General features: G+C 27.7%; 13 protein-coding genes across 13 annotated transcripts; 7 read left to right on the top strand and 6 right to left on the bottom strand.

Annotated features, from left to right (window-relative positions):
- Window positions 1-106: 106 nt before the first annotated feature.
- cand_018640 (uncharacterized protein) lies at window positions 107-537 on the top strand (the record flags this gene model as incomplete). Its single annotated transcript, XM_067212097.1, has 2 exons — window positions 107-180; window positions 237-537. 2 exons carry the CDS (start codon window positions 107-109, stop codon window positions 535-537), a joined length of 375 nt encoding a protein of 124 aa, XP_067066394.1.
- Window positions 538-613: 76 nt separating this feature from the next.
- Window positions 614-1,045, bottom strand: cand_018630 (HIT domain-containing protein; the record flags this gene model as incomplete). Its single annotated transcript, XM_067212096.1, has 1 exon — window positions 614-1,045. The coding sequence occupies one exon, from the start codon at window positions 1,043-1,045 to the stop codon at window positions 614-616; it is 432 nt and encodes a 143-aa protein (XP_067066393.1).
- Window positions 1,046-1,158: 113 nt separating this feature from the next.
- Window positions 1,159-2,823, bottom strand: cand_018620 (DEAD DEAH box helicase family protein; the record flags this gene model as incomplete). The annotated part of the gene is made up of 1 exon (XM_067212095.1): window positions 1,159-2,823. One exon carries the CDS (start codon window positions 2,821-2,823, stop codon window positions 1,159-1,161), a length of 1,665 nt encoding a protein of 554 aa, XP_067066392.1.
- A 303-nt stretch (window positions 2,824-3,126) lies between these two features.
- On the bottom strand, window positions 3,127-4,642 carry cand_018610 (uncharacterized protein; the record flags this gene model as incomplete). Its single annotated transcript, XM_067212094.1, has 6 exons — window positions 3,127-3,355; window positions 3,414-3,501; window positions 3,563-3,742; window positions 3,809-4,191; window positions 4,249-4,331; window positions 4,388-4,642. 6 exons carry the CDS (start codon window positions 4,640-4,642, stop codon window positions 3,127-3,129), a joined length of 1,218 nt encoding a protein of 405 aa, XP_067066391.1.
- A 575-nt stretch (window positions 4,643-5,217) lies between these two features.
- On the top strand, window positions 5,218-6,507 carry cand_018600 (uncharacterized protein; the record flags this gene model as incomplete). Its single annotated transcript, XM_067212093.1, has 1 exon — window positions 5,218-6,507. The coding sequence occupies one exon, from the start codon at window positions 5,218-5,220 to the stop codon at window positions 6,505-6,507; it is 1,290 nt and encodes a 429-aa protein (XP_067066390.1).
- A 278-nt stretch (window positions 6,508-6,785) lies between these two features.
- cand_018590 (uncharacterized protein) lies at window positions 6,786-9,800 on the top strand (the record flags this gene model as incomplete). The annotated part of the gene is made up of 1 exon (XM_067212092.1): window positions 6,786-9,800. The coding sequence occupies one exon, from the start codon at window positions 6,786-6,788 to the stop codon at window positions 9,798-9,800; it is 3,015 nt and encodes a 1,004-aa protein (XP_067066389.1).
- A 1,345-nt stretch (window positions 9,801-11,145) lies between these two features.
- On the bottom strand, window positions 11,146-12,225 carry cand_018580 (uncharacterized protein; the record flags this gene model as incomplete). The annotated part of the gene is made up of 1 exon (XM_067212091.1): window positions 11,146-12,225. One exon carries the CDS (start codon window positions 12,223-12,225, stop codon window positions 11,146-11,148), a length of 1,080 nt encoding a protein of 359 aa, XP_067066388.1.
- Window positions 12,226-12,390: 165 nt separating this feature from the next.
- cand_018570 (uncharacterized protein) lies at window positions 12,391-13,404 on the top strand (the record flags this gene model as incomplete). Its single annotated transcript, XM_067212090.1, has 1 exon — window positions 12,391-13,404. The coding sequence occupies one exon, from the start codon at window positions 12,391-12,393 to the stop codon at window positions 13,402-13,404; it is 1,014 nt and encodes a 337-aa protein (XP_067066387.1).
- A 216-nt stretch (window positions 13,405-13,620) lies between these two features.
- cand_018560 (tubulin beta chain) lies at window positions 13,621-15,024 on the bottom strand (the record flags this gene model as incomplete). The annotated part of the gene is made up of 2 exons (XM_067212089.1): window positions 13,621-14,859; window positions 14,929-15,024. 2 exons carry the CDS (start codon window positions 15,022-15,024, stop codon window positions 13,621-13,623), a joined length of 1,335 nt encoding a protein of 444 aa, XP_067066386.1.
- A 910-nt stretch (window positions 15,025-15,934) lies between these two features.
- On the top strand, window positions 15,935-19,072 carry cand_018550 (HEAT repeat family protein; the record flags this gene model as incomplete). The annotated part of the gene is made up of 1 exon (XM_067212088.1): window positions 15,935-19,072. One exon carries the CDS (start codon window positions 15,935-15,937, stop codon window positions 19,070-19,072), a length of 3,138 nt encoding a protein of 1,045 aa, XP_067066385.1.
- A 1,526-nt stretch (window positions 19,073-20,598) lies between these two features.
- On the bottom strand, window positions 20,599-21,486 carry cand_018540 (uncharacterized protein; the record flags this gene model as incomplete). The annotated part of the gene is made up of 1 exon (XM_067212087.1): window positions 20,599-21,486. One exon carries the CDS (start codon window positions 21,484-21,486, stop codon window positions 20,599-20,601), a length of 888 nt encoding a protein of 295 aa, XP_067066384.1.
- A 451-nt stretch (window positions 21,487-21,937) lies between these two features.
- Window positions 21,938-22,852, top strand: cand_018530 (uncharacterized protein; the record flags this gene model as incomplete). Its single annotated transcript, XM_067212086.1, has 2 exons — window positions 21,938-22,264; window positions 22,322-22,852. 2 exons carry the CDS (start codon window positions 21,938-21,940, stop codon window positions 22,850-22,852), a joined length of 858 nt encoding a protein of 285 aa, XP_067066383.1.
- A 186-nt stretch (window positions 22,853-23,038) lies between these two features.
- Window positions 23,039-25,561, top strand: cand_018520 (multiple RNA-binding domain-containing protein 1; the record flags this gene model as incomplete). Its single annotated transcript, XM_067212085.1, is given in 3 exon segments — window positions 23,039-25,118; window positions 25,134-25,438; window positions 25,502-25,561. 3 exon segments carry the CDS (start codon window positions 23,039-23,041, stop codon window positions 25,559-25,561), a joined length of 2,445 nt encoding a protein of 814 aa, XP_067066382.1.
- Window positions 25,562-25,567: the final 6 nt, after the last annotated feature.

Below are 25,567 nucleotides of genomic sequence, written 5' to 3'. Positions count from 1 at the left end.
CATTTACCTCCACATTACCCTCGTAACATATCGCTATAGGCAAAATATGTGTTATTAAATTAATACCTATATTCAATATCTTTTCATTAAATATTATACTTCTATAATGATTAAAGCTACAGAGCTAACAAAATTGTTGCAAATTGAATTATTAAGTAAGCCGAACTTAGATGCAATTGTGTAAGTCTTCTAAATTCTATTTTGTTTTGTGTTGAAATACTATAACAATACTTCAGAATTTCCACTGGTGATGGTGGTATACTATCTGCTGCAATAAATCAAGAAAAGATTAATATGGATGATGTACAAATTGTCACTGCTATTCTAGTTAGTGCACTGAATGAATACAATACTACAGATCACTCCTGTAGCAATTTCTATATGGAAACAGAAAAGGGGAAATTTATGGTTGGAGAGTTTCAAAATGAAAATTTGTTTCTAGTAATGTGGTTTGAATCAACTACCTCAATAGGTATAATTTACACGCTATTTGAAAGTCTAATGAATTATCTAATATACAATAACTTGAAATGCTAACTTAAATTATCTTTATATTAATATTGAAATATGCAACCACCAAAATATATCTAGACAAATGTACACATTAAAAATATCATACATTTAAATTTGATTTTATGAGTTCTTGAATGTGATTAGCCTCTTCACTATTTATCATACCGATACTTTTTGGAAAAGCCAACAAATTGTCCTCTGAAAATCTTGGAATTATGTGGAAATGTGTATGAAAGACAGCCTGTCCTGCATCACTACCAGCATTTGAAATAATATTAATTCCTGTGGCACCAGTAGCTTTTTTAACTGCCTCAGCTATTATTGGTAGCTTACTTAGTACCTTGGATGCTACATCTTCAGGAGTATCAAGTATATTTATACATTTAGTTTTTGGTATCAGAATTGTATGGCCCATTACTACTGGGAATGCATCAAGGAAGGCTAGACAATTCTCATCTTCATAAACTCGATAACTAGGTATTTCACTCCTCAAAATCTTTGCAAAGACATTTTGTTCGTCGTAGCTAGACATTAAGAAATATTTCTTAAAATTTTATTTAAATTTTAATTATTACTACTATATTTACTATATTTAAGAGTGAGACAGCCGCTATATTAAATTACAATTATTTAATCTTCCTACTTTTAAAGTGCTTTCTTTTTTGTACCAAGTAAACTTTTTTTAGGGTTACTAGTATAATTTATATGTGGAGATTTCCTTTTTAAATGATTTTGTTCCTTAGGATTCTTCTTCCTATCAGAGTTTAATAATAAACCTTTACATGTAATATCATTTAATTCATTCATGTCAAAACCTGCTTTTTCAATCAATTCTCTTTTCGACAGATTTTTTGCTATTTCCTTCTGTAGTGTACTTTGGAACCATTTCTTACGTGGTCTTCCACTAATATTCTCTTTATAAACTAAAATATTTTCTGCCTTATTAGCTTCCAACTCTGCTAAACGTAACTCCTTTTCGGCTATATTAGCTCTAATTTGTTGCTTTACTTTCGGTTCAGATTCTAAAATACGCTCTGACCAATATGAAATATTATTACTAGAAAACTTCAGTTTCTTCATTAAATTACATAATTTAGTTGTGGAAGTACTAGATCCTGATTTTCTTAGTACTTGTTTCATTAGTGATTTAAGTCTAGATCTCTCAGATTGAGAATAAAGTGTAATACTATTTCCATTTTCACCAATTCTAGCAGTTCTACCTACACGATGGATATATCTAGAGGCCTCCAATGGTAGTGTAAAATTAATAACGGCAGTAATTCCTTTAATATCCAAACCTCTAGCTGCGAGTTCACTAGCTAATAATATTTTTGATTCACCCTTCGTAAAACGTCCCAAATTCTCATTTCGTTTCTCTTGTGTTAAATAACCATGTAATTCAACTGCAGAAAATCCTAGTATATTACATAATATACTGATTCTACGTGCTTCCTTCTTTGTCTGAAAAAATACAATTACACGTTCTGTATATATTTTAGATAAAATATGAAAAAGAGCTCCTTCACGATCTTTCTCTTCATTTAACTCCACAAATTCTTGATTTAATGTTGTGGAAAGACCTATAGTTGATACATCTGATGTTATGCCTTCTGTATTACTTAGTATTGCATTTGGTCCTAACCCTATAGTAGATATTCTGCAAGGGTTCCTAAGTGTAAGTAATGCAAGATCAGCAACACCTCTACTTAAAGTTGCAGAGAATAACATTGTTTGTCTACATTGAGATACATAACGTAAAATTTCAAGACATTCTCTACGAAATCCCATATCTAAAAGACGATCTGCTTCATCTAATATAACAATTTCTAAAAGTTCAAGATGGACACCCATTGTATTGATTAGCATATCCAATATTCTACCTGGAGTGGCAATGACTATATCTGGTTGGTTTCTCAATGTTATTTCATGTTGAGATTGACTCATTCCCCCAGTAACAATACATCTAGTAATAGTTAAACAATATTTAATGAGTGATTCAAGTACATCGAAACACTGCATAGCTAATTCACGACTAGGTAATAAAATCAAAACTTTAGTCGCATTTAATCCACCTGTTGGACCTAAAGGTGACATTTTCCTAGCTCTTATACCAGGAAACTTCAGAAGTCTCTCAATTGTAGGTAATAAAAATGCAGCCGTCTTTCCACTTCCTGTTTCAGCTTCAGCAAGAATATCCCTGCCAGCTAAAGCTAGAGGAATAACCTCTTTTTGAATAGGAGTTGGATTAACAAAATCAAGATCATTCAGTGCCTTTAATATTGGACGACTTAATTCTAAGGAACTCCACATAATTCTGTATATATTAGGGACTACTGTTGTTTAAATGTTGTTTAAATATCCAAAATATTACTATTAAATTATCTAAATTTTGATATTGAGCGGTATATTCCCACGAAGTCATCCTATGACATTAGGGTACTGTATAACTTCAGGATGTTTCCAAATTTAATATTATCAATATGTTTTAAAATAAAATAAAATCTTACTATTTGATATATACTGTAACTTATTTATTAATCTATATTCATTTATATGTAGAATATATTCTTTTCTAGAGTTTAAAATAATACTGGACCTTAACTAACCTTAATATTAACGATATGAAAATTCTTGCATTAATTCCTGTTCAATCATTTGGAGATTAAATAAACCTTGTTGATAAGCACGCAATATATTTTCAACGTTTGTATTCTTGAATATCTGATGAGAAGTCAGAGCTTCACGTGCAGAAGGATAACTTGGTAATCCAATATAGTCACTTTCAACATGAGTAAACTTGCAAACACCAATCTTAGTATCATAATCATACTCAAACTTAAATCTAAAAAGATATTAATTTCTTTTAATTAAATTTTTTTTTTATTAAGGAATCTACATACCCTTCCACATGTTTACAATCTATTTCAAATGGTAGATGTATAATTCGGTAACACTTTCTCCTCCTAAGTGAGTATCCCTTAGGACATCCTTTATAATAATATAAAATATTAAAATAAACTCAACAACATAAATATATTATATAGCTTACCAATAACCTTAGCTCTACCTCGTATTGCCAAACATTTATATATTGGATGTGGTCGATACTCAGGAGTATCCCAATCACCTAAACCTGGTCCTAATTTAGGATGAGGGTGTGGACAACGAAGTTTTGGTTCTGAAGTTCTAATTTTTATACATGAAGCAGAATCCTCATCCCAATACCAAGCTAATTAAATATTAAAAGTCAATTTATTAAAGTATAAATGAATATTTGAACATTTTAATAACTAACCTGAATTTACTCCACCACAATTTCTATCATAATCAGGTATTACTGTAACCTTAGTTTCACATGTAGCCTTAGAATTATCTAGTGACTTAATCAATTTTGCACTTTTTGGACATTGAATTACATATTTAATTGGCTTTGTATGACTCTTTTCAGGGCAATAATGATTTTCAGATTTTTTACAGAAGTCTCTCGAATCATGTTCATGTTCAAACATATCAGTTGCTGGTACTTTTATTGGCTTAGAGTACATTTTTTTTACGCATCTATATATCTTTTCTACACTTTGCCCTTTAGATTTTAGCTCAAAACCTTCAGGACAAATTTTTCTTTGAGCTTGATATGATGAAGATTTAATACAAAGTTCTTCCTTATTTAATTTATACCTAAATAATTATGAATAATTAATATAAATATTAATATATTTTTATTTTATTTGTTACCTTCCTGGACAGTATTTTTCATATTCTGATGTCATCATCCCAATGCAGTATCCTTCAACTACTGTTGCATTTCCTGGACATGGCTGAATCAGGATTTGATATTATAATTATCTTTTTAGTTTCAAATATTTAAACTTACTGAATATATTGGAGTTACTTCATCATTCTGATCTAAATATGTACAAACATTATATCTATCATCATAAAATCCTTTGTGGCATACTTTTCTTGCAGGAACTACTAAAGTTATTTTAGGTTCTCCTAATATAGTCACAGGTGGTAATGCTGTGAGTATAATAGTTGAATTAGATTTAGAGGTATTTAAAGAATCGTTCCAAAGTACTGAATATTGAATATTTGTAAGAAATACTAAAAGACTATACAATATTACCATTACTGATATATCTATATATATATTTAGTTTGCATGTTGTAAAATAAGACAATTTTCACAAATGGACGATTCACATATATTATTATAATAGTAATGTATTTAAAAAAAAGTCTAAAAATTTACTAAAATCCTTTTAAAATGTTCCATGAATATAACTCTTTAAATGATTTTATAACTTATATATAAGTACTATCTTCATATAATTTAGAATTCAAATTTTAATACAATAAATATAAATAAGAGTATAAAAATATAAAATAACAAAAAAAATTATGAATTTAAGGTATTTAATGAAATAGATAAGATTGATCTTAAGAGATTATACAGTTATTTATATTAGAAATTACAAGGTAATAAATAGATCCTTATTCCCAATATGGTAAATTGTGGTTATATATGTAGTTAATTTGTTAAAATAGCACAATGAATAAAGATAGTATATAGATCCCCTATTACATATTTCTAAATATGAATATTTAAATTAAACTTAGTAGTATTATATATAGCTGATGCTATAAAAACCGCTAGGAATGATTAACGTGGTATTTTCAAGATAATAATAAACTACATACAATAATGAATGAAGAATTATCAGGTAGCGATATAATATATAATTTACTGGATATAGATGATAAAACTAAGGATATACTTAAACTAAATAGGGTTTATACAATACCTCAGATATTATTAGATAATCTTCACCAGAAAGGTTTATCAAAGAAGCAGTGTTCTGATATTTATAAGAGTTGTAGATCTATTCTAAGAAACTTAATAAATATAATACTTGCTCCAAATAAATATATTCATTCAAATAAGTCTGATTTGGGATTTATGACAGGTACAGAATTATTAAGAAGAGCAAGAAACAACTGGAACTCATCAAGTTCGTGGAATACTTCAGTATTAAAGGCTCCAATAAAGCTTGGTGAAGAATCTCTAACTAATTTATTTGATGGAGGTTTCTTTTATGGGGAAGTTATCGACTTATTTGGGCCTAATATACACATTATTCGTCGTATTTGCCATTGGATTATTGCAAATACAATGGGTGGGAGATCAAATAATCTATATTCTTATAAATCCAAACAAATAGTAGATAAAACATTATATATCCAAACTACAAGTAGTGGATTTGATTCTATATATATAAAGAAATGTTTTCAGAAAGTATTTGGAGAATTGGTAAATACTCAAGCAACACAAGGAACTTCAGAATTAAGTGATGATACAGGGGTTCTTTTATCAAATATACATGTCACAACTATACAAGATACTAATGAATTAATCAAGTTATTATATAATATTCCTATATTTAATAGAAGAAATAATTCAAGAATAAGATTGGTTATAATTGATTCCATAACATCAATACTTGGTCCTCATCGTTTTTTCCAGGACAAAAATATTAAAGAAAAGTCAGTACGAGATATTATTCAGATAATCGCAAGAATTTTGCGTTATATTTGCCATATTGAAGATATGAGCATTATTACAATATCATCCTTGAAACCCTCAAATATACTAGATCAGAATCAAAACACTTTAATGTTACAGAAAGTATCTTTACCAAATGATACAGTAGATAAAAATTTTATATTACCTTCATATAACAAACAAATGACTCCTAATATTGATCATTCATGGAATACTGTCCCTCATAATCAAATCTTAATACAGGAGATAGAGAATTTTGAATCTAGAAACCATGCATATTTAGACTCATGTGGCATTAACATGTCGAGCCTAAATAATAGGAAAGTTCTTAAATGGATTGTGTGTAAATCTAATAGAATAGCTACTGGAAAGTATGCAATAGTTGCTCAATCTAAGATTGGCTTAGAATCTAGTGATTTTTATATAATTTGAATTTATTCTTTAAGGGAAGGAAATGAAGTTTGTGTACTTTGATTCCTTTAGGTTTACATGAAGAGTTAGGTCTAACTTAGACAGGACGTTTTGCTAGTGCTTATAGCAACTTTTTAGTTGTTTAACTTGTGGGTTGAATATTTGAATAAATTCAAGTAAATAAATTACTACTAGAATATGATTGTATACAATATATTGATTTAAGTTAGATGAGAAATATTGTTTAATATATATGTAGAGGTGTAAAAGTTACATTAAAAAGCTCATATTTCCCAGGAATGAGAGAAACAAAAGAAAGTTATGATGAAAGCATAGATACAATCCCTTCAGAAATGAAGGATAGATTATGTATGCACTGTTGGGTTACTCAAGGTACTGTTTATTGCAGTACTTGTATTTGTTTCTACTGTGGTACTTGTGTAGCAATGACTCATGCAAAAAGTACACTACACTCTATTACTTCAATTCAAAATTCTACATTAATGAATGCAAATAAATCTGTAAATCCATCAGACCTTAATATAAAATGTAAGATACATACTAATAAAGATTTGGCATACTGCTGCACAAATTGTAATTACAAACTTATATGCGAGACTTGTATTATTATGGATAGCCATGAATCTCATTTTATTTTGACTCTTCCAGAGGCAATACCAAGGGTTAAAAAAAGGCTTTTAGAATGTTTGTCATTTTTGAAATCTTCTGCTTTTATTTTGAGGCAAAAAATAACTGAAGTATCTGCATTAGCATCCCAAAGAAAAAACACATTTCAAAGTAATTTGTTAAATGTAGAAGATGCTCAAAAAGCCTTAATAAATGCGATTATTGCAGAGCAGGATCTTTTACATGCAGAATTGAAACTATTGAGTGATAAAGTTAGCTTAGGTGGTAAAAATATATCTAAGAGTTGTGATGACCTTCACAATTTGTTAATTCGTATTTGTGGTGAATCTAGTATTTTACTTCAAATCTCAGAAGATGTGCCTAGCCATACTTTAAATAGGTATGTAAGAATTAGTAGTATTGTTAAAGGAACATTAGACTCAACTTATAAGGTACTAGTTCCTGAATTACAGCACCTTAGCGTTCCATACTGGAACTTAAATAACTTTGCAGTACTTGAAGTTTTGCAAGATACTCAAGTTTATATTCAAAAACACTTAAATAATGCTATAAATATTTCTGAAGCTATCTGTACAATAGTATCTGGTGATATATCTGTCGTTGATACTATTAAATTAGATTACTTTAAAGCTTCAGTTAAAAAAGAAAATCAAGTAAAACTTCAAGATATCCGTATACATAAAATAATAACAAATAAAATAAAAGAAAATAAGAATGTAAATTTGAGAAGTAATCCTTCTAAAGCTGTTCATAATACCAATAATGTAGTAGAAAAACCCCCAGTAAAGGCTAAACAAAAGTCTAACAATATTTTAAAAAAACACTCAAATGATCTAGTAAGTTTCAAAGAGTGGCTAGGTATACATAATGATAATAAGTTAAAATCGTTGAAAAGTATACAAAATTTGGATATAATTGATAAGATAAGTGATGGATCTTTATCTGAAGATCAAGTTTCCCTTCAAAATGGGCTCAAGTCCAATAAAGAGTTAGAAATAACAACCGTAGGAAGGGACGAATATTTAGAAAGAAATTATTTATTGAAATCTGACATACCTAATACAAAAGAGTATTTTGAGGCTTATGTACATCTTAAGGGTATCTTAATGGCATCATGCATTAAATTATCTGATAAAGGTCAACAAGATAAAACTATTCAAGATTGCTTAAAACCTATTACTTTGAAATTATGCTTTCCATTTATGTTGCTTTATGATTATAGTAATAATAATTCTCAAGAATTACAAGATCATAATTCTTCTGAACTGGATAATGAAGGGATACAAAGTATACTTTTATCACACCCAAAACTAAATAAGAAAGATTTGGATTCATCTTTAGAGGAAATTGTAGAATATCCATCTATAATTAAGGAAAAACAAACTGTTCTTATTAATTTAAAAATGGGAACTATAGAAAAACCTGTAGATGCACTATTCATTACAGATATTAGACAGCCAGGTATCAGAATACACACAATACATGAAGATTCAATTACAAAAGAACTATCTTCATATTTAAGTAGAAAATCAACAACCTGGCAGCCAATAAATGAAGGTTTTGAAGTTTGTGAAGTGAGCTGTGGAGAAACTCTTTATTCTTGGGTATTTTCATGTTCAACATTTAAAGTAGCTGAGAGATGGGTATCTATGCTAAGAGGAGACAATCAAGAACTACAAGATTCAATTGCTAGTATTGGTATTGCGAAATTACTTAGTGAAGATACAAAGAACAAGGTAATTCACCATAAAAAGGAATCTTTAGAGCCTATTATAGATCCAAGCTGTAATATACCATCCTCAGAAGTTCCTCCAGAAATAATTAGTAATAATAGGGAAAAATTGCTTCTATTGACTAGAGATATGCATTCTTCAGATGATGTAAAGAATATACCTGATCTGTTATCTATTAGAAAAGAAAGATTAAATCAATTGCGAACTTGTAAAAAACATAAAAATGAACTGAATTTAGATCCCAAATTAAGAATAGGTAAATCTTATGTTACTAATGCTGAAGTATTACTTGTCAGGGGGCTTGAAGGAACTCGTGCATTTAAAAAAGTTGTTTTATTATTAGCTTATCCTACTCTGGTAATAATACCATTTTTAAACTTTGAAGCTGCAATATCCCGTAATATTTTACAGGATGAATATGTAGTATTAGAGCACTTTTGTACTTTAATTGTCAAGCTTACAAATGATAATATAATCCAAAATGGAACATTTGAGAAACAACTATTTTATATTGGTAAAATTGCAGATCAAGAATCACTCAATAAAAACAATGCTCTAGAACATCTTAAATGTAATGGAAAGATTAGGGGATTTGAAATAATGACACCTAGTAAAGTTTTGATATTTATTTGTCCAAATAGTGCAAGTGAAAAAATGTGGATTCAAGCAATATCACATCCTAAAAAACAAAAAGTAATGAGAAATTGGAGGCAATTGACAATACTAGAAAGTAAAGGACATAGCAAAAATATTGCTGCAGATAACAAAGATACAAAGTCAAGTAAAACCAGAGATACTTTTGAAAGTCTAAGGATTCAAAGTCATAGCTATAGATCAAAACTTCAATCTAGTAGTAATAATAAGGAATCTAAGAAAAAAGATTCTTTTTTCGATGAAGATATTGTTCAAGATGTTATTTCAAAAATAACATGAGCTCTCCTAATTACTTTTCCACTTTATTTCTAAAATTAACACTTACCGCAAACACTATCGTCTTGTTAGGTGTGTTATATTTCATTATATAAATATCTCTATAATGGTTATCTGTCAAAGAGGACTTCTTATTAAAAGGTAATTAATATTTTGGAATATATCTTTTCTTTTGAGTACTGTATAATTTCTAAATTGTTGTAGTGATCCTCCTTCTATAGAGATTATTAAACAATTAAATCAAAATAAGCCCTTTATTATTGAAACATTAGATTCAAATATACTATTTTGCATGGATATTGGAGCTAAGAGTTTAGAGGTTAGTATTACTTTATCTTATTTCATATATACAAGCGTAGTATAGCATTAATAATCTCTTAAAAACTTGATTATTAATGAAGATAATGCGCTTATAATAAATCCTAAATATATGCTATTTGACGGACAAATAGATTAAATTATTTGTCTGAGGAGTTATATCTTTTGGAATAAATAATATATAATTTACTTGTATCTTATATTTACCTATTTATTTGTTGATTATTTAGAGAGATGTATTTGAAAAGCTTCAAATAGCTGAGAGGCCCAAGGAGGATTATAGAAGTTAACTTTTTTATTTCTATAATTATTATTCCAAAGAAAATTTGTTTTCAATGAATTTGTTATAAATTGAATGTAACTAGGGAATCTTTTAACTATTAATCACTAAATATTTATAAAACGATGTGTCATTGTTTAGATGATGCCACGCTTAGCACACATCTAATACTAAAGTGTCTTTCTGGATTTCTATAATATAAATGATCTTAATAAGTTTTTAAAAGTATTATATAGTAATAATTAATATTAATGAAAATATATATAACTCAAATGTAAAATATATCACTTTTGTATATTGTATTGGAAAAATAAGTCATTTTTTACTTTTGATAGAAAGTAAAAAATGTCACATCTATTTCTATTGTAATTATAATTAAGACATTACTCATATAATATTAATTATATTGTAATATATACCAAATAAGTTAAAATGAAGCTTAATATTTTGAAGAATAAATCATGTAATTAAGGTCTTTTACAAATTATTTCAGTAATACATGAATTAATAAAATATCTCTTAAATCTAAATATCTTAAATTCAATGAAATATAAGTATTATATTTATTATCTAATTAACTTAAATACATATATAAATTTAATAAGTGTATGAAGTTACTCAAGGGTTTCACATATTATTAATATAATTATAAAATAATTAAATTTATTTTAATTAGTATTATTAAAAATAAACTAACTTTTGCTGAGAAAATAAGATAGATTTAGCATTATTTAATGAAGAAATGTAACTTCATATCAAATATGCAGGGTCAGGATTCCACCAGGGTAGTAGAGTCATAATATACATAAAAATAGATTGATATAAAATCCTAGTCCAATTAGATATTTGTATGTTTATGGTGTTCAATTCATTAGATGCTTCTTTTATTTGTAAACTCTCATCCGATATCTTCTGAATTTCATTATTTTCAGTTTCTTCAATATTTAAATTAGATTCACTAAACTCAATAGAATCTTGATTTGCTTCAAATTCATTTTTAATAAATACTGAATCTTCAGTTATCATATCCTTATCTTGTATCTCTTCAAAATCTTGTGTAAATTCAATATTGTCATCGACAAAATTTTGGTTTAAGTTTGATTGATCTCCTTCAGACATAAATCTTTGTCTTCTTAAATTAGCCAATGTAACTTCAATAGGATGAACTGATGACAAATTCTCCAAAATTTCTTGTATATCATCGAAAATCCCATGAACATATAAAAAGTAAAATGTGAACAATGAAACATAAAGCTCTCTAGATACATCAAAAAATAAAAATATCAACAAGATCTTAATAAATATTACAACATGATACCTTTCCCATGGATTATTAGAAAATCTCCTTTCATTATGATATACAAATTGGTTATTTGCATTATCATAAATTCCTAATAAAGTAAATTCAGATGGTTGCTTAGTTTTATAAGGTTTTAGTGAATAATCATAAATTTGTGCCAATAGTGGTTCACAACAATAATATCTATATGATATATTATCAGTAGATGATATCATATCTCCGTAGTCCTCAGATATAGAAGAATTATATTTATTGAGGTCCGTTACAGGTCTAAATAATGAAAATATTGAAATATCAAATTGACATTCTCTACTATTAAATTTAATTCTATTCAATATTTTCGAATAATATTGAAGCCATTGAAAATACAAAGAGCTATAATAAGAAAATGCTAGTTGGCTATAAAAAAGATCCATATAATAGTTTGTTGGAATAAGTTTCATATGATCAGAGTCAGTATTTTTCTCTGGTTCATCAATAACTTCCAATTTACTATATCCAAAACTAAAGGTCACTTGATCTTCGTCCATTTCGCCCTGATCTTTTATAATCTTCGTAAAAATTAAATTATGCTTTGAAGATATTCCACGTGATGCAGCTCTACGAGTATAATTGGTTGTACGCGGGAGTAATCAGTACTGAGACCATATGTTAGTGATTTTTCTACGAGTTGAAAATGAAGCATATTTGAGGATATGCCAGATAATACAACAGAAGTGTATTTAAAGTATGATAAAAAACCAAGTGTAACTGATTTAGGCCGTCCTGCAAGAGTTCAATGTAATTCTAAGCAGAATATTGCATATATAGAAGGAGGCGAACAATACAATATTTGGTATGGAAGATATGTTTATGATTATGCGAAACGTACAAGATTACCTGCTCAAACACGTTGCAATCCAATTAAAGATATTGGATGGACTAAAGCAGATACTGAACCAGGAAATAATTTACCCTCATTTTGTTTATACTTTGCTCGTGGATGCTGTACTAATGGTGCCTCGTGCAAATATTATCATCATTTACCAACACGTGAAGATGACGATGGTCTTTCACCTATGTATGATATTTTTGGAAGAGAGAGACATGCACAACATAAAGATGATATGAGTGGAGCTGGATGTTTTAAGAAGGATAGTAGAACAATATTTATAGGTGAGATATTTATAGATAGGCAAAAGGAGAATTATAATAAAATAATAAGTGACCAAATAAATAAAGAATTTAATATATGGGGACCTATTGAATATTCTAGAGTGATTCTAAATAAGAGTATTGCTTTTATACGTTATAGTTATAGAGCATCTGCAGAATTTGCCAAAATTGCAATGGATGGACAAAAACTTGGTAATGGATGTGGTGATAATATTAATGTGAAGTGGGCATATGATGATCCGAATCCATATGCAATAGAAGCTCAAAATGAAATGAATTCCCTTATCGTTGAGAATGCAGTTTCAAGGTTTATAAAAAGAAAAAGATGCCTCCTACCTAAAGATAATATAGCAATGCAAGCTGGGTTTTATATGAATACATCAATTAATAACTTAAATAAACAAAGTGAACATAAAGATCCCTATACTCCTATAACAAGAGAATCATACAAAATAATACAAGAAACAGAGAGAATTGAGGCAGTTTTAGAAAATGTAGAACAGTGTATTAATGAAACTGAGAAAAATGATAAGCCATATGATGTAGTAGTTTAATATAGATACCAAATACCAAAGTGCCAATAACTTTGATAATTGTAATATTCAATACTATTTAAATAGATATCTAGGGAAAGGTAATGTTGTAAATTATGTCCCCGAACTAATAACACTTAGAGAACTCTGTACAATAATTAAATAACTTGTATTAGTATTGTATATCTTCCCCCCTTCCCTAGTTTAAAGAAAAGAGAATTACTATTATCTTTGAAATTAACCATCAAGATGGTGATCATCCTCTGGATATTCATCTTCCTCAACTGGAACATCTTGATATTGTTGATATTCCGAAATTAAGTCATTCATATTGCTCTCAGCCTCAGTAAACTCCATTTCATCCATCCCTTCACCAGTAAACCAATGTAAAAATGCTTTTCTACGAAACATTGATGTAAACTGTTCTGCAATACGTCTAAACATTTCCTGAATAGCCGTAGAATTCCCCACAAATGTTGAGGCCATCTTAAGACCCTTTGGTGGTATATCACATACAGATGATTTAATATTATTAGGAATCCATTCAACAAAGTAGGAAGAATTCCTATTTTGGACTAATAACATCTGTTCATCAACTTCTTTTGTTGACATTCTACCACGGAACATTACACTAGCTGTTAAATATCTCCCATGACGTGGATCAGATGCACACATCATATTTTTTGCATCAAACATTTGTTGTGTCAACTCTGCAACAGATAAAGCTCGATATTGTTGCGACCCACGAGATGTTAATGGAGCAAAACCAATCATGAAGAAATGTAATCGTGGGAAAGGTACAAGATTCACACACATCTTTCTTAAATCACTATTCAATTGACCAGGAAAACGTAAGCAACAAGTAACGCCAGACATAGCAACTGATACTAAGTGATTCAAATCACCATAAGAAGGATTTGTCAACTTTAAAGTTCGGAAGCAAATATCATATAAAGCTTCATTGTCAACAACTTGTACAGCATCAGAGTTCTCAACAAGTTGATGTATCGAAAGAGTCGCATTATATGGCTCAACAACTGTATCAGATACTTTTGGAGATGGAAGAACGGAAAATGTTTGCACTATACGGTCTGGAAATTCCTCATGAATCTTTCCAACTAATAATGTACCCATCCCTGATCCTGTACCACCTCCTAAGGAGTGAGTCATCTGAAATCCTTGTAAGCAATCACATGATTCAGCTTCATGCCTTACAACATCTAATACAGCATCTAATAACTCTGCACCTTCTGTATAGTGACCTTTTGCCCAATTATTACCAGCTCCACTCTGGCCAAAAATAAAATTATCAGGACGAAATAATGAACCAAAAGGCCCAGCACGAACTGAATCCATAGTTCCAGGTTCTAAATCCATTAGTATTGCTCTAGGTACATAACGTCCACCTGCTGCTTCATTGTAAAATACATTCACACGTTCCATTTGCAAATCTGATTCTCCATGATAAGTCCCTGACTAAAGGATATGCAAAAAAAAAGAGTCAAGTCATAGACACAAACATTATCTTAAATTGCACAAACTTACCGGATCTATTCCATGCTCATCAGATATAACTTCCCAAAATTTGGCACCAATTTGATTGCCACATTGGCCACCTTGAATATGAATAATCTCTCTCATGCTGAATACTTTAAAGTTATCTATAAAGTCCCCAAATTTGTCACTTCAATTTCTAATAATTCTATTTTACATTATATTCTCTTGTAATATATTAACATACCTTAATGGAATCTTATTCGACTCGTATTGAATATCGTCTAACTACTTTAGATAATTAGCTACTTCAAATATATACCACACGGAAAAAACTTGAAGAGCAATATTTCATTGACAGACCCCACTCTTGTAGATGAAAATTACGTATGAAATCTTAGTAGGCACGTTTCCATATGGAATGTATGCAAGGCGGGAAGTGGGGTCTATACCCCACTAGTTTTTCTTAACTAGCTTACTATTATCTATTGTATCTATAGGTAATTATCATAAATACTAATACTAGACGGTATACATGATGTTCGCTAGTACACTATAAGCATGAATTATTTTTATCAATTTATAAAATTCTACATTTATAATAATTTACGATATATTTAATTCTAAGTTAAAATTACAATAGTGAGAAATTTTGTTATAAATATCACAAAGATATTAGGTAGATGAGATAATTGAGAGTAGTTAAACTTATAGCTAGATTAATAAAGAGGAGAAAAAAAGAAAGAGAAGAAAAGAAAAGAAGAAAAAAAGGATAATACTGGGTGGATCCCATATATTTAATATATATAATATATTAATATGTCACTGTATATAAGTAGAGGATATCTTAGGATAATATTGAAAGGAATATGAACTCAGGTATATGTTAGAATTAGTGTTATATAAGCTTATGATATGATTATCCTATTTTATTCAAGATTGATTCACTACTTCCTAGTATAAATAATAAAATAGGTAACTGAATTAATACACTGAGGAAATGCGCCTATTTTCTAGCTACTCATTTCCCGTTTTCTTTGTTTTTTAAGTCTTTTCTATGCATTCAAAAGCCACATTTGAACAAGATGCCATTTCTACTGATATAGATTTTGAAGATACAAAAGACACAAAGTTAGAAATTTCTCATGATGATAAGAATAGCTCAAGTAGAAGGAAACGATGGGATGTAATTCCATTCATTGAAGATGGTGATATCAAGAATAACATTGTAGTGAAAGATGATAAATTACTGAATAACTACAAGAATGAACCTGTAAAAAGGTCTAGATGGGATTTAATACCCTTAAAAAGTCAATCAAATGAACTGAATTCAAATAATAATATGATTGGAATAAATTCAAGTGTAAAGTTATCACCAGATGACATTTTAAAATATCGTTTACAAAAGGAAATATATGAACGTAATAAACCTTGGACAGATGAAGAATTAGATAGAATTTTGCCTAAGGAAGGTTATGAGATAATAGATTCTCCAGAAGGATATGATATATTGCGTGAAAGACGACTAAAAAATTCTTCGATAAATAATTTTGGTCAAGAATTCTATGAAATTCCAGAATTTTCAGGAATTGAATCTAAAAATGAACATAGCAATGATATTTTAATTGGAGGTACATCTACAATAGTTTATCATGCTGAACTTGGAGAATTAGCCTTAAAAGCAGAAGATTATTCATTTTTTGCCAAACTTTTTTCTAGTGAATCAGAAGATGATTTATCTGTAGAAGAGGTTAAAGAAAGACAGATATTAACATCATTATTAAAGCTAAAAAATGGAAACCCACAACAACGTAGACAAGCAATGAGATATATAACAGAGAATGCAAAAGAATTAGGGGCAGGTCCTTTATTCAATAATATACTACCATTATTAATGTTATCAACATTAGAGGATCAGGAGAGACATATTTTAGTGAAAGCTATGGACAAAATTCTATATAAATTAAAGGATCTTGTAAGACCATATGTTCATAAAATTTTAGTAGTGATTGAACCTATGTTGATTGATCAAGAATATTATGCTAGAATGGAAGGACGTGAAATAATTTCAAATTTATCTAAAGCTGTTGGTTTAGCAACAATGATTGCAACAATGCGTCCTGATATTGATCATCCAGATGAATATGTACGTAATACAACAGCAAGAGCATTTGCAGTAATTGCATCTGCTTTAGGGATACCTTCTTTAATTATTTTTTTACAAGCAGTATGCCAAAGTAAAAAGAGTTGGCAAGCTAGACATACTGGGATTAAGATTGTTCAGCAAATTGCGATAATTATGGGATGCGCTATATTACCTCATTTAAAGAATTTAGTTCAAATTATATCACATGGTTTAGTAGATGAGAATCAGAAAGTTAGAATGATCACTGCATTAAGTATAGCAGCATTAGCAGAAGCTTCAGCTCCATATGGTATAGAAGCTTTTGATAATATTTTAAGACCACTTTGGAAAGGTATAAAAGAATATCGTGGAAAAGGATTAGCTGCATTTCTGAAGGCTATAGGTCAGATAATTCCATTAATGGATGCCCACCATGCTAATTATTATACAAGTGAAGTTGCACCAATTTTAGTAAATGAATTTTCAACCCCTGATGATGAGATGAAAAGAATAGTATTGAAGGTTATTCAACAATGTATATTAACAAATGGTGTTGAAGTTGAATATTTTAAATTAGAAATTATTCCATTATATTTTTCAAATTTATGGATACCTAGGAATGCATTGGATAAGCGTACATATAAACAATTAGTAGAAACAACTGTAAGTATATCACAAAAAACTGGTGCAGAATGTATTTTAAAATTTTTAATTCAATATTTAAAAGATAGTAATGAATCATTTAGGAAGATGGGCTTAGAAACTATTAATAAAATGATCTCTTTAACAAAAGTTATAGATATTGATAATCGTTTACAAGAACTTCTTATAGATGGTATTTTATATGCTTTTCAAGAACATACAGATGATGATTCAACAATTATTATCGATTCATTTGGAAGTATTTTAAGTTCACTTGGAACTGCTGCAAAACCTTATTTACCACAAATATCATGTATTATTAGATGGAGGCTTAATACTCCATCTGCAAAGGTTAGACAGATGGCAGCAGATTTAATAGCAAGAATTGTAGGAATAATGAAACAGTGTGATGAAGAAGAGATGTTAGGTCACATTGGTTTATTCCTATATGAATATTTAGGTGAAGAATATCCAGAAGTATTAGGGAGTATAATAGGTGCATTGAAAGAAATTATCAATGTTATTGGAATAGATAAAATGAGTCCACCAATAAAAGATCTATTGCCTAGACTAACTCCAATACTTAAAAATAGGCATGAGAAAGTTCAGGAAAATGTAATAGATCTGATAGGATGTTGTGCTAATCGTGGTGGAGATCTTATTTCTCCAAAAGAATGGGATAGAATATGTTTTGATTTATTAGATACTTTAAGAGCTAATAAAAAATCTATTAGAAGAGCTACTGTTAATACATTTGGTTATATTGCAAAAACAATAGGGCCTCATGATGTTCTAGTAACATTACTTAACAATCTTAGGGTACAAGAACGTCAATTAAGAGTTTGTACAACTGTTGCAATTGCAATTATTTCAGATATATGTATGCCATATACAGTTTTACCTGCTCTTATGAATGAATATCGTATTCCAGATTTGAATGTACAAAATGGAGTTCTTAAAACTCTATCATTTATGTTTGAATATATTCGTGAAATGTCAAAAAATTATGTTTATGCAATTACACCATTACTAGAATCTGCTTTAACTGATAGAGATCCTGTACATCGTCAAACTGCAACTTGGGCTTGTAAACATTTAGCTTTAGGAATAGCAGGATTAGGATGTGATGATGCATTGATCCATCTATTAAATTATGTTTGGCCAAATATTTTAGAGACATCTCCTCATCTTATTCAGGCAGTATTTGAAGCTATAGATGCTTTTAGAGTTTCAGTCGGTCCTGGCACTATTCTATTATATTTATTACAGGGATTATTCCACCCTGCTAGAAGGGTTAGAACCGTTTATTGGAAATTATACAACAACTTGTATATTGGTAGTCAAGATGCTTTGGTTCCATTTTTTCCAAATATACCAGATTACCAAGGGAAATCATTTATGAGACATGAATTATATTATTTAATTTAGGTCTTATTATAAGTTATAAAATTAGCTATTCCACTTTATTTACTAAATATTAAAGATTTATACTTCTTATATATATTGAAACTCCTTTCTACTACTCTAACATAATGAATACTTTTAATTATTTCCAACTTTTTTTTTTTTTAATTAAGTTAATGAAATAAAAAGTTAATTATATATAGTAAAATATTAAAAGATTTTCTAATATAAAAATAATATTTTACTTTTTAATATTTTGGCAAAATTCCCAATTATAAATTATTAAACACAATTTATTTAATTTCATATTTCTAATAGATTGATCAATAAATAGATTTAATATGACACACTTAAAAAGTCAATTCCAATATAAAAGTGATCTTCTATATTAATTCAAAAGATTTCTATATTATAAATTTACTTCCATATAATTACTCACAACTTCAAATATACATAGACTAAATCTAATATTTTGAGTTAATATAATATTAATAATAGTTTAATAGAAACTTGTTTCTAGATTAAAATATTACTTATAATATATAAGATCACCCAATATTCTCATAATTTTAAAATTTTGTCTTATATTGAAAATATTATTTTAATTCCAATATTTAAAGTCTAATCAAATACAAATTATTATATATTATGTTATTATATAATCTATTTTATTTCTTTATTATCTCTTGACAAAATATAATCTAAAAAGAATTTATATTTGTAGATTATATAAAATACTAATATGAAATATATAAAGATCAAATATTGATATATAAATAAAATTTTTTAAATTAATCATTAAAGAAAATTGATAGATTAACCTATTGTAGTCAATTACTAAATAAAAAAAGTTTTTTATTACATTAATTTTTGTAAATAAATATTTAGACATTATTATATAACTTTTGTTTCATATAAATTAAATTATAATACAATCATATATATTTTAAAAAAAGATAATCTTCTTTCTTGTTCTAGTAAATATCTAAATTTAAAAAAAAAATAATTAATTATATATTTTATATAGTATTGAACTATACAATAAATTATTCTAAAAAATGAAGTTGGTACCACAAAAAATTAATTTCTAATATTATTAATTATACTATCTTCAACTTCAATTATTCTAATTAATATATCTTAATTTTATATACTATCTTTTACTAAACTAACAAAACTTAATATTAAAATATATTATCTTTATCTAATATTTCCATTTATTATTGAATTATTAGAAAATTAATGCATATCTCATAAGTGAATTTAATAAATATTATCGTACTTTAAAATCTAATATTACAAATTTAAGAAATGTTTAGAGTGTTTCAGTAATTAATATTAAATATAGATATATCGTTACTAATAATAAAAGTATTTCTTAATAATAGTAGTATTTTATAAGTATTATTATAAACCTATTAAGGTGTTGTATTATTTAAATTATTTTAAAATATATTGTTGTAATATCTTTATTGGTAAATATATATTTATATAAACTAAAATAGAGCAATAAAAATAATATATATATATGAACAATATCAAAATTATATTTAAGATTTATAATCAATATATTGATTATCGAAATTCCTTAAAATACAAGGCTGTATTACATATTCAAAAGATTGAGGTTCGTCATTAATAGAATGAAATGAATAAGATTGATCATCATCAAATATATTTGTTAATCTACGACGAGTCTCAAAAATTATATAGAGAAATGTTAAAAGGGTTAAAATAAGTCCAACCAATCCAATTATACCATATTTCCAAGAGTAACAAAATATACATTTATTGTGTCGAGTGTTAGATATAGATGAACTTAATATTATTAAAGCTAAATGATTTGGTAAACAACCAATAGTACCAAATATTAAATCAACATATTTCAAATCAGTCAAACCTAATATATAATTGCTAATAGTAAAGGGAACAATTGGTGATAATCTTAAAAATATTATAAAAGTTAATCCACGTTCTTTTACAGTAGAATTTAGTGCCATATAAAGATTATGTGAACCTAAAATAGACTTTATTGCTGAATAACATATAAATCTTGTTAAAAAAACTGATAATGATGCACTTAATGCAGCACCACAAAGTGTCATTGATAGAGTTATAATTATACCCAATTTTGAACCATAAATTTTGCATAAAAAAAATGCTGTAGATAAAATTAATGGTTCCATAGGAAAAAATAAAGAAGTTAATATAGAAAAGGAAATAATATATAATATAGTTCCTGGTAAACCATTATTTATAATTGTTTTAGAAAAATTCTCCACAATAACTATAGTATCATCACTATATAAAATAGATATTAATAATATTCCCACTATAAGTAGAAATATAATAATTTTAAATGCAATAAGTCCATAAACCAAATGTGTCCTTGTTAAAGGTGTTTCAGGTAGTAAGTCAGGTGGTAAATATGAAGTCATTTCCAATATTAATATTTCAAATTACAATTAATACATTTTAATTCAAATATTAACATATCCTTACTCTTAAAATAGTTAATATATATAAATCTTACTTAATTTATATATAGGATATGTATATTTATAAAAAAAAAAAAAAATAAGTATTCTAATGTATGTGGAACATGATCATGGGAGTGTATTAACGTTGGCGTCTCATCTTTTATATTTATTATAATCCTTTTATTAAAAAAATCATTACAATACACCCGTTTTTTTTTTTTTTTTAAATAGGATATTTAAGTTATTATTATATAGTATCAATAATTTAACTTTAATAAAAGATTATTAGACTTATAAATATTATAAATACCTATAGCTATTTCCACTCTTAAGTATCATAAGGCGCTTAGATGCACAATTATAGTTTTCAAACCTTTAAATTGAATATTAGCTTAACAAGAAATTTGTTATGAATAATTCCAATTCATCCTTAAATACTATTGATGATAGGCCACTATCTTATATTTTACATAAAGTATTAAATATTCTTCAATCAAGCCCAGTACCTTTGAAGAAATTGGAATTACAAACACAACTTATTAAAGAAGGTGTATTATTACCCTCAGATCATGAATTCTGGAGTAATCTACATAATCATGAAAGAATATTTCTAGATTTGAATACTTTAAAGTATAGTTATAAATCTCCATATGAAAATATTCAGAGTGAGGTTGAATTATTAGCATATGTAAGACGTCATAATGATGGTTTATGCATTGATGATGAACTATTAAAGGTAAGAATATTAGTCTAATTTTTTGATTTCAAACATTTATATATAAATTTTTTTTAGGCAAATTCTCTAATGGATCGTTGGATACGTTCATTAATTAGTAAAAGAACAGTAAGATGTTTGAGACAGCAACAAGTTGCTGGTAGAATTCGTTGTAAACATGGAGGAAATGGTAGTATTGGTTATTCAAATGGTCCTGGATGTCCTCTTTGGTCACAAAGACCTTGTGAAGCTTGTGCAAATTTAAAAGGTATTGTTCTTTATCCTTTAGCAGAGGATATGAATATCGAGGAATTAAAAATAGATAATGATATAAGGGAATCGTGGAGATCTATAATTAAGAATAAAGGTATAAATTTAGAAGGCATTATACGTCAAATAAAAGGTGATAAAGCTGTAAAGTGTCTACTTGATTTAAATAGGTCTAATAATAATTCATTATTAAATTCAAAAAGGCGTTCTCATAAATCTGAGGGTAAAATTCAGACAGATAATAAAAGACGACGTATTAAGATACGAAATGCACATATATTTAATAATGCAGATGAATTATTCTGTTCAAACAATTTTGAGAAGATTTCTAATACTTAGTGAATAGAATCTTTGACATATAGTTATAACTACAAAGGAAATTTAAAATAATCTGATTATATAAATTTAATAATAGAAATCACGCTATATCCAATAACATTTTCCCGCCATATCACAATATTTTTTTTTCTTTAATATTATTTATATACCATTAGGACAGTTTTTTTTTTACATTTCTTATTAGATATGAGCCTAACTAGGGATATAAATAAGATTTCTAATGATATCAACTGTTTAAAGGATTTGAATAGATATGAAAAGAGTTCTACAAGACTCATTATTAAGAATTTACCAGGTTATTTAACAGAAAAGAGATTAAGAGAACATTTTTCTTCTATAAATTGTACTATAACAGATGTAAGAATTGCTAAGAAATATTCAAAGGATCCAAAGAAGATAGGTTTGAGTAGAAGATTTGGTTTTGTTGGATTTCTAAACACAGAAGATGCTGAGAAGGCATTAGAATATTTTAATGGAACATTTATTGATACATCACGTATTACAGTTGAATTTGCACTACCTCCTGGTTCATCTGATATTCCAATCCCAAAAAGTAGATATTCACAAAGAAATTTATTAAATATGGAGGATAATAAGAACAATACAAAAGAAATAGCAAACAAAAATGAATCAATGAATTTTATAATAAATAAAAGTTCAAATGATAAAGAATTTACAGAATTAATGAGAGTAAAGAATAATAATCGTAGTTGGTTAGATAGTGTAGATATTCCAAATAATAATATGCAAAACAAGAAAGGTACAGATAATTGTATTACAGAAATGATAGATGTTAAACCAACAAAATGTGGTGTAAATACAGTAAGAAAGCATACACTATTTTTTGATGAATCTACAGATGATGATAGTACTGGGATAGAAGAATTAGATAGATCTGAAAGAAATAATATAGATGACAAAGAATGGATTAAATTACATACTATTGATGATAATAATAATAATAAAGATGAAGATAAAAAATTAAATAGTGAATTAGATTTAGATAATATAGATGAGCAAAATAAGATGAATATTGAAGATAAAATAGATAATAGTGATTCTTTATCAAGTGGACGTCTAATGGTTTTAAATTTTCCCTATTCAACATCAGAAGAAGACTTAATAGAATACTTTAGTACTTGGGGAGAAGTAAAAAGTACTCATATTGTTAAATCAGAAAGAACAGGGGTTTCTAAAGGTTGTGGTTTTGTACAGTTTGCTTTTCCTGAACATGCAGTACGGGCACTATCAAAATCTCATATGTCTCTTTTTCAAGGTCGGATAATACGTGTAAGTCCTGCTTTAGAATATCAACCAAAATATTTAAATCAAGATAAAATAAATCATAAAAATATTGGTGTCCTTAGTAGTTATAAAAGGAAAGCTATATTAAAGAAGAAAGAGCAAGCAGAAGATGAACATACGTGGAATCTTTTATATGTTAGTGCAAACTCAGCAGTAGATGCTATTACAGATAATATGAATATTGAAAAACATGATTTAGTTAATGTAGAGTCAAGTGATTTGGCTGTAAGAGTTACTTTGGCAGAAACAAGTGTAATTTCAGCTACAAAAGAATGGTTACGTAAAGAGGGTATTGCTGTTAAGACATTTGAAGCAAAAGGGACAGATCTTTACAATTCTAAATTAGTTTTTGATAATAAAGACAGAAATATTATTCGTAGTAGTGATACAATAATTTTAAAACATCTTCCTTCAGAATATACTACTATTGATGATCTTCAAAAAATCTGTAGTCCTTATGGAAGTATAAATCGTCTTTGTTTGAGTCCAAGTAGGACTATAGCAATTGTACAATATTTAGAAGATTCATCTGCTGCTATTGCATTTAAAAAATTGGCATTTAGTCGCTTTAAAAGTGCTCCTCTATATTTAGAATGGGCACCTATAAATATATTTTTAACTAATCATGATACTGAGGACTTTAATAAGCTTGAAGTCCCAACAACAGAACAACTGGAAGATACGACTTGTATTTTTATAAAAGGTTTAAATTTTAAGACTAGTGAAGATTGTTTATTTAAAATATTTGGAAATATTAATGGATTTAGAAAATCAACTATTATAAAAAAAACTGTTAATAAGGATGGTAATCAAATAAAATTATCTATGGGATATGGATTTTTAGAATTTGATACTATAGAAAATGCAAGGGAATGTATTAAGAAGATGCAGGAGACTGTAATAGATGATCATATTATTCAATTAAGTATGTCAAAGCGAGATTCAAAGCCTAAATTAAATGGTATAATTAATTTAGACCCAAATATTGTTAAGAAGACATCAAAGATCTCAAATAAGTTGTTAATAAAAAATTTACCTTTTCAAGCATCTAAAAATGATGTAAAAAGTTTATTTGGAGCTATTGGCTCTGTTGTATCTGTAAGAATTCCAAAGAAATATAATGGTACTAACAGAGGGTATTGTTTTGTTGAGTTTTTAGGGAAGTTAGAAGCCCTTGCTGCACTTGAGCAATTACAACATTCACATTTATATGGGAGACATTTAATAATAGAATTGGCTAAAGATTCAGATGAACAAATTGATTCAATTTATGAGAATAAGGTAGGATCTTTTATTTTTTTTTGACTATTAATTTATTATCTTTTTTTATTTATTTATTTTTAGAAACGTATACTAAATTATGCTGAAGATAAAGAAAACTTCAAAAGGAGATATTTTGATTAAGATCAC

Source organism: Cryptosporidium andersoni, assembly GCF_001865355.1.
Source record: "Cryptosporidium andersoni isolate 30847 chromosome Unknown contig_25, whole genome shotgun sequence".
NCBI classification, from domain to species: Eukaryota; Apicomplexa; class Conoidasida; order Eucoccidiorida; family Cryptosporidiidae; genus Cryptosporidium; species Cryptosporidium andersoni.
Note: the sequence above shows the minus strand (reverse complement) of the source record. Positions and strands in the feature narration are given on the sequence as shown.